Below are 12,001 nucleotides of genomic sequence, written 5' to 3'. Positions count from 1 at the left end.
AAAAAAAAATATATATATATATGTTTATATATATATATATGTTTAAATTACACAAAATCTAACAGTTCCTGTACTATTTGATTTAAAAACTATCTACATAAGTAAAATTATCTTTATCTTTCAGAAATTATTTCAGAATTTTCCCAATTAATGAAAAATCATAATAATCCTAGAAACCTGTACTAGAGAAAAAAAATTTAATCTGCTTCATATTCCTTTTAAATTTAGCATATATTAAAACAAATGTCAATAATAAAACTTCTTTGATGTGAATAATCTAGAAAACCCAAGAATTTACCAGAACATGAAACTATAAAAACCTGCTTTAAAAGAGTGTATTAAACAAATGCATTCAAATCACAGAGAACCTATATAAATTCAACAAATATGCATGGTGTTCATGTTCTAGAAAGAGCACTGTACTAGACTGGTTTAGAGAAAAGGGAAACTATCATGTATAGGTGGATTAGGAGGAATTTAACAGGGGACCATGGGGGAGAAGAAGGGGAAAAATNACAGAGGGCTGATGGGGGTGGGGGGGAGGGGAAGGGGGGTGATGGGCATGGAGGAGGACACTTGCTGAGATGAACGCTGGGTGTTATATGGAAACCAACCTGACAATAAACTATTTAAGAAAAAAAAAAAAGAGAGAGAGAAGGCAAACAGCAGGAAATGCACACTAAACTCCTCTGAGAACCTCCAGAAGAGTGCATATATTTTTCTAAGATTAAGCAATAGAAAAAAAAAAAAAACACACACATACAATCAAAACTGAAGGAGAACATAATAAGGCACTCTCCCACGGTGAAATTTCAGAATTTCACAGCTACAGAAAAAATATGACCATGGAAACCCTCTGCATCCTTTCTATGTTAAGGTAAAAACAGATATATCAAACATTAAGATATTTTACGTCTCATAACCTAAGAAAAATGTCTTCTAAAGGAAAAAATGACTAATGCTTGAGAGATACCTGCTGGCTGTATTGTTTCTGACTGGAATGGCTTGTATTGAAAGTAAACACTTGCCAAATTAACTGCAGTAGTTATAAATATAAGTTTTGCAAGACTTGAGAAAAAAAATATTTAAGATGGCTCACTTGATTTACTATTCATACCTTTTCATCTTTTCTTAAAACAGATCACCTAATCCTATTAAAACCTAACAGTACTTTTCTAAAAGCCAGCTTTCCAAATTTAACACTGGTTTTTGATTATCGTAAATTTATTAATTTCTGGTTTTATATATTTTTTCTCTCTTGCTTTGATAGGGTTTTCTCACTACTTCTAGCCTTGGATGCTTAATTTTTATTTACCTTTTAAAATGTTTAATAATGAAAGCATTTATGACTATGCATTTGCCTCACAGTATAGCTTCAGCCACATCCCATAGATTTTCATATGTAGTATTTTACTACTTTTTCAATAACCCATAATTCTACTTTTTCACTTCCTCTTTAAGGGCTTAAGGATAAATATCTTTTTAAATTTCCAAAGGTCATTTTCACTGAATGAGCATAATTTACTTTTTGATTACAAAATTATTATTTTTAAAATCTGTTAAGACAGATCATTTACTGATATTAATAAAGGGCAACTATAAGTATTACTGAATAATGTTTTATAGTAACTTATTTAGAATATATCTAGTTTACAATGCTGATACTATTAGAAGTTTATCAATTATTTAAAGGAAAGAATTACAAGCTAGATGATTTTGTATCTTTATCAGTGAACAGCACTTTGCATGGAGTCATATGTATCTGCTACATGTTTGCTTTTCTGAGAGTTAAAGACATTGGTGATCAATAGTTTTGTAAATTGTTGTAATAGAACTTATCTAATGTTAATGTACTAAAAATTAAGCCAATGTTTAAATTATATGGTAATACAAAACAGACTGAAAACTTCAAGTGTTCTGCCACTTTTAAGAACACTGTTTATGAAAAAACAAAAATCTCTAAATACGGTTTCTTAAATTTCCTAAAAACAGAAACATTAAGCCTTTATAAGCAAATGAACTTCATGATTTATTCTTCATATCCCTTTACACCAACTTTTATTTTTTTAAGGACCAAAAAAGAAAAAAGTAAATAATGCATTATGCCAACTAATATATGTTCTTAGAACATCTAACTCTGGCAGTTAAAATTACGCTACTTGTTTTGATTCAATACAGTCTTGCTAAAAGAGAATACTCTTAATTATCTCTTCTGATTATAACATTCTTTCAAATAGTCATTTTTGAAATTAAGGCTATTATCTGGCATGTATTCCTAGTAACTTTTTATAATCTTGATCAACATAGATACAATTTATTCTTTTATATAAAGATTTTATATATTTAAAAAAAACACAGGTAATTTAGGGTGCCTGGGTGGCTCAGCTGGTTAAGCATTCACCTCTTGATTTTGGCTCAGGTCATGATATCACTATTCATGAGACAGAGCCCTGTGGTGGGTTCAGTGCAGACAGCATGAAGCCTGCCTGAGATTCTTGGTCTCCCCCTCTCTCTACCCCTCCCTTGTCTGTGCTCTCTCTCTCTTAAAATAAATAAACATTAAGCAAATTTTTAAAGACAAAAATCTCAAAGAATTCAAGAAGAGCAATGTGAATGCCTNTCATGATCTCACAGTTTGTGAGTTTGAGCCCCACGTCCGGCTCTGGGCTGACAACTCAGAGCCGGGAGTCTGCTTTGGATTCTGGTACCACCCCCCTTCCCCTCTCCCATTCACACGTGCATGCTCATCTTTCTCACTCAAAAATAAAGTTACACTTGTGCAGTACTCCAAGGATTTCAATTAGGTTAACATGAAATGCTCAGTTTATATTAAGTACTATTTTTAAAAAAATCAAATTTCTATGAATTGCTAACTACTACAATATTATAAGTCTTAATGCTGTAGGTATTCCCAAAACTTCCGAATATAAACTAACACTGGTTTCAAAACAAATATTTTGTGAAGGAAAATGTAAATTCACCTCTCACATTTATCTTTAATGATTTTTACCTATCTAAACTCACTTCATTAGTAAAAATATGAAAGTACATTCCACATAACCTGAAAAAGTCATTACATTACTCCGTGGAAACAATAAAGAAGTCCACAAAGCAATAAATAAATAAATAAATAAATAAATAACTGAAACTTCGAGAAATAAATATCTGAAACTTAAACAAAATAAAATAAATATCTGAAACTTGAAAAAAGAAATTTTCACAAAGCTGAGAAGTCTCAGTTCTAGGCCCTAATCTACCATTAAGTTAATGGTTCTTAGCCTTTTTTCAGTGATCGATTCCTTTGAGAATATGATGAAAATAATGGAGACTTGCCCCAGAAAAATGCTAATATAAAATGAAGCACACTTCTTCCAGGTCATCCATGGACCCCTGAATTAACTGTCTACAGCCTGAACAAGGCAAAATAGCATCACTTTTCTGCGTCTCAGTTTCCTGAGTACATAGCAGGCAGGAAGAGCGAGTGGTTAGAATTATTCTCTCACTTAAAGTTAGGATGCGGAAGAGGCAGGAGGTACTAGAAATAAAAAAGGAGGAATTCTTCAACGGAAAACCTAAATTCATCATTTCTTTATAATCCTTAGTTTTCTACAAGGTTTTTATAGGTTGTGGACTCTGGAAAGATGTAGGATGAAAGAGGAATAGGTTCTCTAGTTGAAATAATTTGCTCATAGCACTTGCTGTTAAGATAATCACACACAAATAGCTTTGCTAAATAGTTAATTACATTTCCTCTAAGATGAAAGGAACCATAAGTATACATATGGCAGCATTACTGGTTACAGTTCTGGCATCATGATGAAGGACCAAAGAGTTTTAACCTTTTCATTAGTGACACACATAGGAGAAAATAATTCGAGAAAATTCCCTATTCAACTGCCAGGCTTTGAAACCAAAGGCATTTCTGACAGATCCCTTAAAAAATTATTTTTTATTAAGGATATGGGCTCCTTATATCTTTTTCTTTGGTAAATCCATGTATTAGTTCACAAAACTCATTTGTGTTTTCAAAGTCATATTTTTTAATTAAGAGCTTCAATTTAAGCTTTTGTATAACCAAATATACACAACTAGGAATCTGCCTGCGAAAAGAGACAGATTTCAAAATCAAAATCGCCTTTGACTAGCTACATATATATATATATATACACAGCAATTTGTGAAATCTTGTCTCATTTATTCAGATACTAATTGTCTATTTGTAAAATAATTATGCAAATCACTAATCTCTTTTTCCTTCACCTATGTGCCTCGCTCACCACTGGGCAAAGCCCTCAACTGAAGAGAATGCTCAGTGAATAAACTTCGATTTCATCAAATTAAGTCGTTTCATAAAGGTCTCAAGGATGGTCTCATCATCCCTGCCTTCCAACAACTACTCGTATGGATAATCAAGAATTTAACGCATTTAAAAACAAAACAGAATACTAATTCAACTCCGTGAATATGAAACGGGCTCGGAAATGAATTCACGCTTCGGATCAAGCATTCTTAAAATAGAAGCTCAATTTTTAAAAAATACTAATGTCTGCAAGATAAGTGGACAGAAACACAGGGGAAAACCTTAATACTTCCTATCTTAAAGGAAACACCTCCCTAAAACCAAGACAAGAAAACAATGTTTTGCTTAATGGAACGTAGATCTAAAAAGCCCATAACCTCCCTGCATCTGCAGTTCTCACACATTCTCTGACAGTCTTTCTGGGTGAGAAGCCTTCGAAAGCTTTTCTACCTTGAAAGTACATTCCAGAACTGAAAGGTGGGGGGAGAATTACCCGTTGGAAGTTATAAACCCTCCTCTCAGGAGAGCACTGACAACTTGGGAGTCTCCAGGCCCTTTCCACCAAACCACGGAGGAGGGGCAAAAACGAATCCCCAGCCCTGACGGAGGCGGGTAACCGGGGCTGGAAAAGCCCCCGAGCCCGAGGCAGCATCTGGAACAATGCAGGAGTGGGGCGCCGCCAGGCTCTCAGGCGAGGGGCGTCTGCGCCCGCAGGAACTCGGGGGCTCCAGCCGTCCAGGCCCACGCTCAGAGCCACGGCCCGCCGGGGAGGAAGCGGCGACCCCCAGCACCCGGCCCGGCCGGCCCAGCCCGAGCCCGCGTACCTGGTCAGCGGGGGCTCGGTCCATGGCGCCTGCAGCCGCAGCGGGCCCGCGTTAGTCGGTGAGGAGAGTGCCTCGGGCCGCCTTCTCCATGGCCCCCCGCTCGACTCCAGACCGGGCTCAGGACCTCCGCCCCTATCTGGCTGGCCCCGACACAGAGTCCGGCTACGCCACTGGCCGAGGAGGTGGCCCCAGCTCCAGCAGATGGAGGAGGCGGTGGCAGCCTCGGGGAGGGATCATCTGGGACGGAAGCCGAGGAGGGCCCAAATAGGCGGGAGGAGTAGTCGAAAATGGCGGCACGCGGAAGGGGAAGGAGTGGGGAGGAGCCGCGACAGGGCGTGGGCGGAGTAACTGCAAAAAGCCAGAGCAGGTGGTAGCCGGTCTGACTGACCTGGAGGCTGAGGCCAGGTGGGGCTTCTTGACGGCAGGTGCCCCAAACCAGTCTGCGCTTTGAGCCAGACTTAACTGCCCTTTGGACTGTTAAACTGGAGGAGTGTCGGGCCACTTGGGACCTAGGCCGCCAGGGTTCCAGTCTAAAGGGACCTCAAAGACTACTGCGTTACCCAAACCACCTCTTAGTAATGTTGGAAAAGCTTTTAGCTGCCCACTGTACTCTATGGTCCTTCCTTATGTTACCCAGCCAAAGGAAATCACGACTGTAAAGGAAAATACCACAAAAGGGCCACCATAAAGAAACCTAGTCAGGAGGCTCCAGAAATGCTTATTGATCAGGTAATTCATTGTCCAGGCTCAGGCTCACCTCTATGACTCCCCTCTTCAAGCTGATCTTGCCTATCTCAGAATCCCTGATTTTACTCAGTCTGTATCACACCAACCAGGAGGTAACTATGTACTCTGCTATGTTGCTTTCCTCCTTGTGCTAGTGGATTGATGCTCCTTTTATTTCCAGCCCATTAGCTCTTTGAAGAAGGAGACTGGATACTTGGTAAGCATGGCTGATCCCCTCTGGGCATCTCAGACATACCCTCCCAACACATACCTCAGCTCCAGAGTGAGGGAGATAAATAAAAAGCCATATAAGCTAAATTATACTTAAGAGAAGGAAGAGAGTGGAGGTGGCTCCTGTTTGAGGGACTGGAGTGGTGATTTACAGCTGGGGAAGAGAATATTTTTTTCCCTAAAATTTATTTATCCAATAGAGAGAGAGAGAGAGAGAGCATGCAGGAAGGACAGAAAGAGAGGAAGAGAGAATCCAAAGCAGGCTCTGCATTGACAGCACAAAGCCTGATGCAGACTCAAACCCACGAACCGTGTAATCATGACCTGAGCCAAAACCAAGAGTGCGAAACTTAACTGACTGAGTCACCCAGGTGCCCCAGAAATCTTTTCTTTTAATGTTTATTTTGGGGAGAGGGAGGTGGAAGGGCAGAGAGTCAGAGACAGAATCCGAAGGAGGCTCTGTGCTGTCAGTGCAAAACCTGACGTGGGGTTTGAACCCACCAACCATGAGATCATGACCTGAGCTGAAGTCAAGTGCTCAACCCACTGAGCCACCTAGGCATCTCTGGGAAAGAGAATTTTAAGAAGTTTGCTTTGTCATGCTTCAGGAGACATAAGTAAAGACTTGAATTGCCTTTTCAATTAGTTTAGTAACAAACTAATTTTTATTTGAATAGGATTTATTTGAATAGGATTTATTTGAATAGGATTCCAAGAAGAGGCTGGACTGTGAAGCCTCTAACTGTACTTACACTGATACTGTATTTTGAGCAGGTAAAAGGAGCTATGTTGGGTCAACAAGACTTACGTCAAGGCTGGCAGTAGAACTTCTTTGTAAGAAGAAATATTTATATTTGTACACAGAGATCTTTAGTTTTATTAACTAAATGAAATATTTTTATTCTCAAATTTTATGTTTGTGTGTATATGTGTTTGTTTAAATTATACCTGTGTGGGGCGCCTGGATGGCTTGGTCGGTTAAGCGTCCGACTTTCGCTTAGGTCATGATCTCGCGGTTCATGGGTTCGAGCCCCGCGTCGGGCTCTGTGCTGACTGCCAGCTCAGAGCCTGGAGCCTGTTTCAGTCTGTGACTCCCTCTCTCTCTGACCCGCCCCATGCTCACGCTGTCTCTCTCTCTCTCCTAGAAATAAATAAAACATTAAAAAATCTTAAAAAATAAAAAAATAAAAAAATAAAAAAAATAAATTATACCTGTGTGTATGAATGTTACATATATGAAGAATTCATGTAATGTAGACCCTAGTATCTATCAATGAATGCAGAATAAATTTAGGTTTGCATAGAAAAGCTATTTATATAATGTAGTTATGTAAACCATCAGATGATCATCCACCTTCACAATTGAAAGATAAAAAGAATTCTGAATTTTCAGAATGTCTCCCCACTGGTGGTCTCTAGCTGTAAGGCATCAGGATCTAAGTAAAAAGATAATAATGCAGTACTAGTGTAGTCACAAAAATACAATAGTACTTGGTTTCCTTCCTACTTCTAAGGAGTAATCTGAGAAAATTGAAATAGAGGCTGTCTTAAGGGTCTTTCCATACTCTAGGATTTTTATGACTATGAAATAGTTCTCGTTGAGAATATTCTATGTGGAAGACGTTCATTTAACTTTTAAGAACAGAATTATAATGAATTATATGAGCAAAAATGCGACAATGCCATTCTTATCTAACACACTCCTAGAAAATATTACAATAGCTATTAGGATAAAAAAAACATATGAAGAAAAAAAGGCACTTAAAAATACTACTTTTGGGGCCCCTGGGTGGCTCAGTTGGTTGAGCATCTGACTTCAGTTCAGGTCGTGATCTCATGGTTTGGGAGTTTGAGCCACGCATCGGCCTCTGTGCTGACAGCTCAGAGCCTGGAGCCTGCTTCAGATTCTGTGTCTCCCTCTCTCTCTACCCCTCCCCCGCTCACACTTTGTCCTTCTCTCTCTCTCTCTCTCTCTCAAAAATAAACATTAAAAAAGTTTTTAAATAAAAAAATAAAAATACTACTTTGTATGATGATATGATTGAATTTAAACTAATCATTTCATTAAGCAACATACATTTAATTGCTAGGTGCTATGTAAAGCATTGGAGGTGTAGCACGTAACAAGAAACTATGAGAGCAGAAAGTATGTTTGTGTTGTGGGCAAGACCTACATAGTAAATAATTACAGGTAAGTTGAGTGTCATGAAAAAAGAACTTGAATAGGTTCCACCACAGTGCCTTCCATAATGATGGAAGGTCAGGGGAGTCCTATCTAAGTAAATATCTAAGTCCTATCTAAGCAAAGACCTGAAGAGTGAGTAGAAGTTATGATAAGTGAAAGGAAAGAAATAAAATGTGTCCCAAGGAAAGGAAATGGCAAATGTGAGGACCCTGGGGTAAAAGAATCGAGCATTAGTACTGAAACAAGTTGAGAATGAGAGAGATAATTAACTAGAGCAAGACTTCTGAGACAGTAAAACCAAGGGAAGAAATTAGCCTTAGATGCGAGTAGGCACATGTTGTCCAGGATAAAGGAAGGAAGAGAAGAAAAGAATAGATATGACTGCATATACACATAGAAGTTCAAGGCATTCCTGCCTATGGCTTCTATTTCCTCGGGGAAGTAGGGAGCAAGATTATCTGCTGGTCATGGAGCCAGGCAGAGCTGGGATGATCATGCACTTGTCCAAACTCAGCGAGCATGTATCTAAGATTTGTACATGTCATCACATATATATTTTCCATCAAAAGAAAAAACTAAGTTTTGAACTCTAGTTTGAATAAATTCATGTATCTACAGAACCCAAATCTCTATCAGGATATGGAATGTTACCATGAACCGCGGTGTCTTTTAAAACTTCTCTATTCCTATCAAATGTTGCACCCTCACCACCTATGCTAATGCCTGTCACATAGCAGGTGCTCAATAGACATTTGTTGAATAAATGAACATGCGATATGATATTAAATCAGGATTTTTTTCATTTGGGGTTGGGTTTTGTTAGGCATGTGACTTTTATTGAAGAAGCAGGATTCTGAAGGGTACAAACACACTTCTTTTTATCTTTTGCTCCGCTAAATCTTCAACTGCTCTGAGGGCTGTTCTTCCTTCTTCTCTGGATGATATGTCATGAAGGTCCTACAAACTTATAAGTTAAAGCTTTTCCTTTTCCAAAGCTCAGTCCTGCCTCAGGCTAGAAGCCTTCAGTGGGTTTCCTGGCACAGGCCACTTTTGTTTTTACCTTTTACATTTCCACTTTGTCTACTTTAACTACTCACTGATTAAGCTTTCAAATTCCTCCAGGTTTGTATTGTGAAGAGCTTCTCAGATGCCTCAGATATATGACATGTGGAGATTCACTTCCGGGCAACCACTTATGAGAAGAGCCTTAGCCCTTGGGACTTCTTAGGGTTCGGCCCACTGCTTGATCTCTTTGGTGCTCAACAAAGCAGGCTTCTTAGCTGGACTCCCTTTTAAACTGGCTTCAAGTATAATTCTCTCCTACCATCCTTGGGAACATTTTTGCTATACTTGTTTTGTTTTAATGTTTATTTATTTTTCAGAGAGAGAGAGAAACAGAGTCCGAGCAGGGGAGGGGCAAAGACAGAGGGAGACACAGAATCTGAAGCAGGCTCCAGGCTCCAAGTTGTCAGCACAGAGCCCAACGAAATCATGACCTGAGCCACAGTTGGACACCTAACGGACTGAGCCACCGAGGCGCCCCATGCGCCCAGTGATTTGTTTTATCACTTATCTATCTACTCAACCATCCCTCTATAAGCCCATTAATTCATCTTATTTTTAGTATATAACAAAGTAAATTGCTGACATCAATATACTTTCCCCTGGGAAAATTCATGTTTCCACAGTTGGTGAAAGTACAGCTTGTTTCCAGTATTTCTCCTTGTCTCTTTCTAGTCTACCTCTGGTTTTCTTAGGAAAGTATCAGATCCCAGGTCCCTGTATTTCCCCAGATTCCAGGTGATGTGTATCAAGTTCTCCAAGTATTTCCCTGAAAGCTCCTCTCACATAGCTTGAGGTTAGGGGAAGCATCTCTTTTTTCCCTGTGGGAAGAGTAGGTAAGTATCAAGTGTCTCCAAAACAACATTCTTCCTGAGCCATCAGCCCCCACCACACTCCCATGCTCTCTGGCCTGGGGACGAGCGAAGAACAATACTAGGCCACAATTTCTTAGCATATTTTGCATGGCAGACTAACACCTGGCTTTAGGATGTAGGAGTATTTGGCACCTAACGTATTGTCCTTTGGGGACCAGTCAAAACAGACAGCATCCTTATTGAATGTCATGTTACATGTTCACTTATGTATCAACCATTTTCTGAGCACCTGTTTTATGCAAGGCACTGGTCTAGGTAGTGAGAACACGACAATGAACAAAGTCACTGCTCTCATGGACTTTATAATTTAGTCTGGGTGATAGACAATAAGCTTATAAAAAAGATAATTTTGTGTAGAGATGAATTCTGTGAGGGAAATAAAACATACTAATGTGATTAATGCAGATGGAGAAGGAGGTATAGTCTGCCCTCTGAGATGGAGATATCTGCCCTGAGATTTGAAGAATACAAAGGTAAGGAAAACAAAGGACCGTGGAGGGAAAAGTCTTGTCACTAGAATAACAGAATGGAGGAGACAGGTGTGAGTAGAGGATGGTGGGATAAGAGTAGTATGAACAACAGGACTGAACAGGAGACTAGAGCCTGCCCAGATCACGTAGGAACCCATAGGCCAAGGTAATTTTAATTTCAAGAGCAATTTGGAGGATTTTGAAGAGGCGCACACAAAATTCACATTTTGGCTGAATGCTAGAGTCAAATGTTAAAGTCAATACTTTATTTCCGGGATATAAGGACAAACCTGAATATTTATTTAAGAATTGAATTATTACATTGGGGTGCCTGGGTGGCTCAGTCGGTTAAGCATCTGACTTCAGCTCAGGTCATGACCTGGCGGTTTGTGAGTTTGAGCCCTGCGTAGGGCTCTGCTGACAGACAGCTCAGAGCCTGGAGCCTGCTTCGAGTTCTGTCTCTCTCTGCCCCTCCCCCTTTATGCTCGATCTCTCTGTGTCTCTCAGTAACAAATAAATGTTAAAAAAATTTTTAAAAAAGAATTGAATTATTACAATTTTATTATTCAAAATGTTACAGTCAAGGGGCACCTGGGTGGCTCAGTCAGTCGGTTTAAGCATCTGTCTCTTGATTTCAGCTCACAGTCATAAGACTGACCCCAAGCGGGGCTCCACACTGGGTGTGGAGTTTGCTTAAGATTCTCTCTCCCTCTCTCTCTGCCCCTCCCCTATTTGTACACACTACCTTGTTGTTCTTGTAACTTATATGCTATGCTGATTAGAGAGGATACTTACCTATGAGACCACTTGATGGGCAGCCATATCAAGTTTTGGGTTGCCAGAAAGTGAAATAGAAACTTGACAATTTTTTAAATTGAGACATAATTGATAATTGATATATAACATTGTATAGTTTAAGTTTAAGGTGTACAACATAATAATTTGATGTGCTTATATATTATGAAATGATTATCATAATAAGATTTATCACCCCACAGGTACAAACTTTTTTCTTGTGTTGAGAACTTTTAAGATCTAGCCTCTTAGTGGAGCACCTCGGTGGCTCACTCAGTTAAGCATCTGACTCTTGATTTAGGCTCAGGTCATGATCTTGCAGTTCTTGAGTTCAAGTCCCACTTTGGGGCTACTGGTGCAGAGCCTGCTTGGAATCCTCTCTCCCTGTCATTCTCCCTGTCTCTCAGCCCCTCCCCTGCTCACACTTACCCTCTCTCTCTCTCAAAAATAAGTAAATAAACTTAAAAAAAGATCTAGTCTCTTAGCAATTTTTAAATATACAATATAATATTATTAACTGTAGTCACCATGCT

The 12,001-nt window shown here is 39.2% G+C and overlaps 1 protein-coding gene across 1 annotated transcript in view; it reads right to left on the bottom strand.

Moving 5' to 3' along the window:
• The window catches only part of SECISBP2L (SECIS binding protein 2 like), a 66,694-nt gene extending 61,359 nt beyond the window's left edge, over positions 1-5,335 (bottom strand). The window contains exon 1 of the mRNA XM_077764451.1: positions 5,125-5,335. Coding sequence (XP_077620577.1) covers positions 5,125-5,148 — 24 coding nt within the window. The 5' untranslated portion in view covers positions 5,149-5,335. The remainder of the gene's footprint in view (positions 1-5,124) is intronic.
• Positions 5,336-12,001: the final 6,666 nt, after the last annotated feature.

The sequence above is a fragment of the Crocuta crocuta genome, unplaced genomic scaffold (genome assembly GCF_008692635.1).
Source record: "Crocuta crocuta isolate KB4526 unplaced genomic scaffold, BGI_CrCroc_1.0 scaffold102, whole genome shotgun sequence".
Classification (NCBI taxonomy): domain Eukaryota; kingdom Metazoa; phylum Chordata; class Mammalia; order Carnivora; family Hyaenidae; genus Crocuta; species Crocuta crocuta.
Note: the sequence above shows the minus strand (reverse complement) of the source record. Positions and strands in the feature narration are given on the sequence as shown.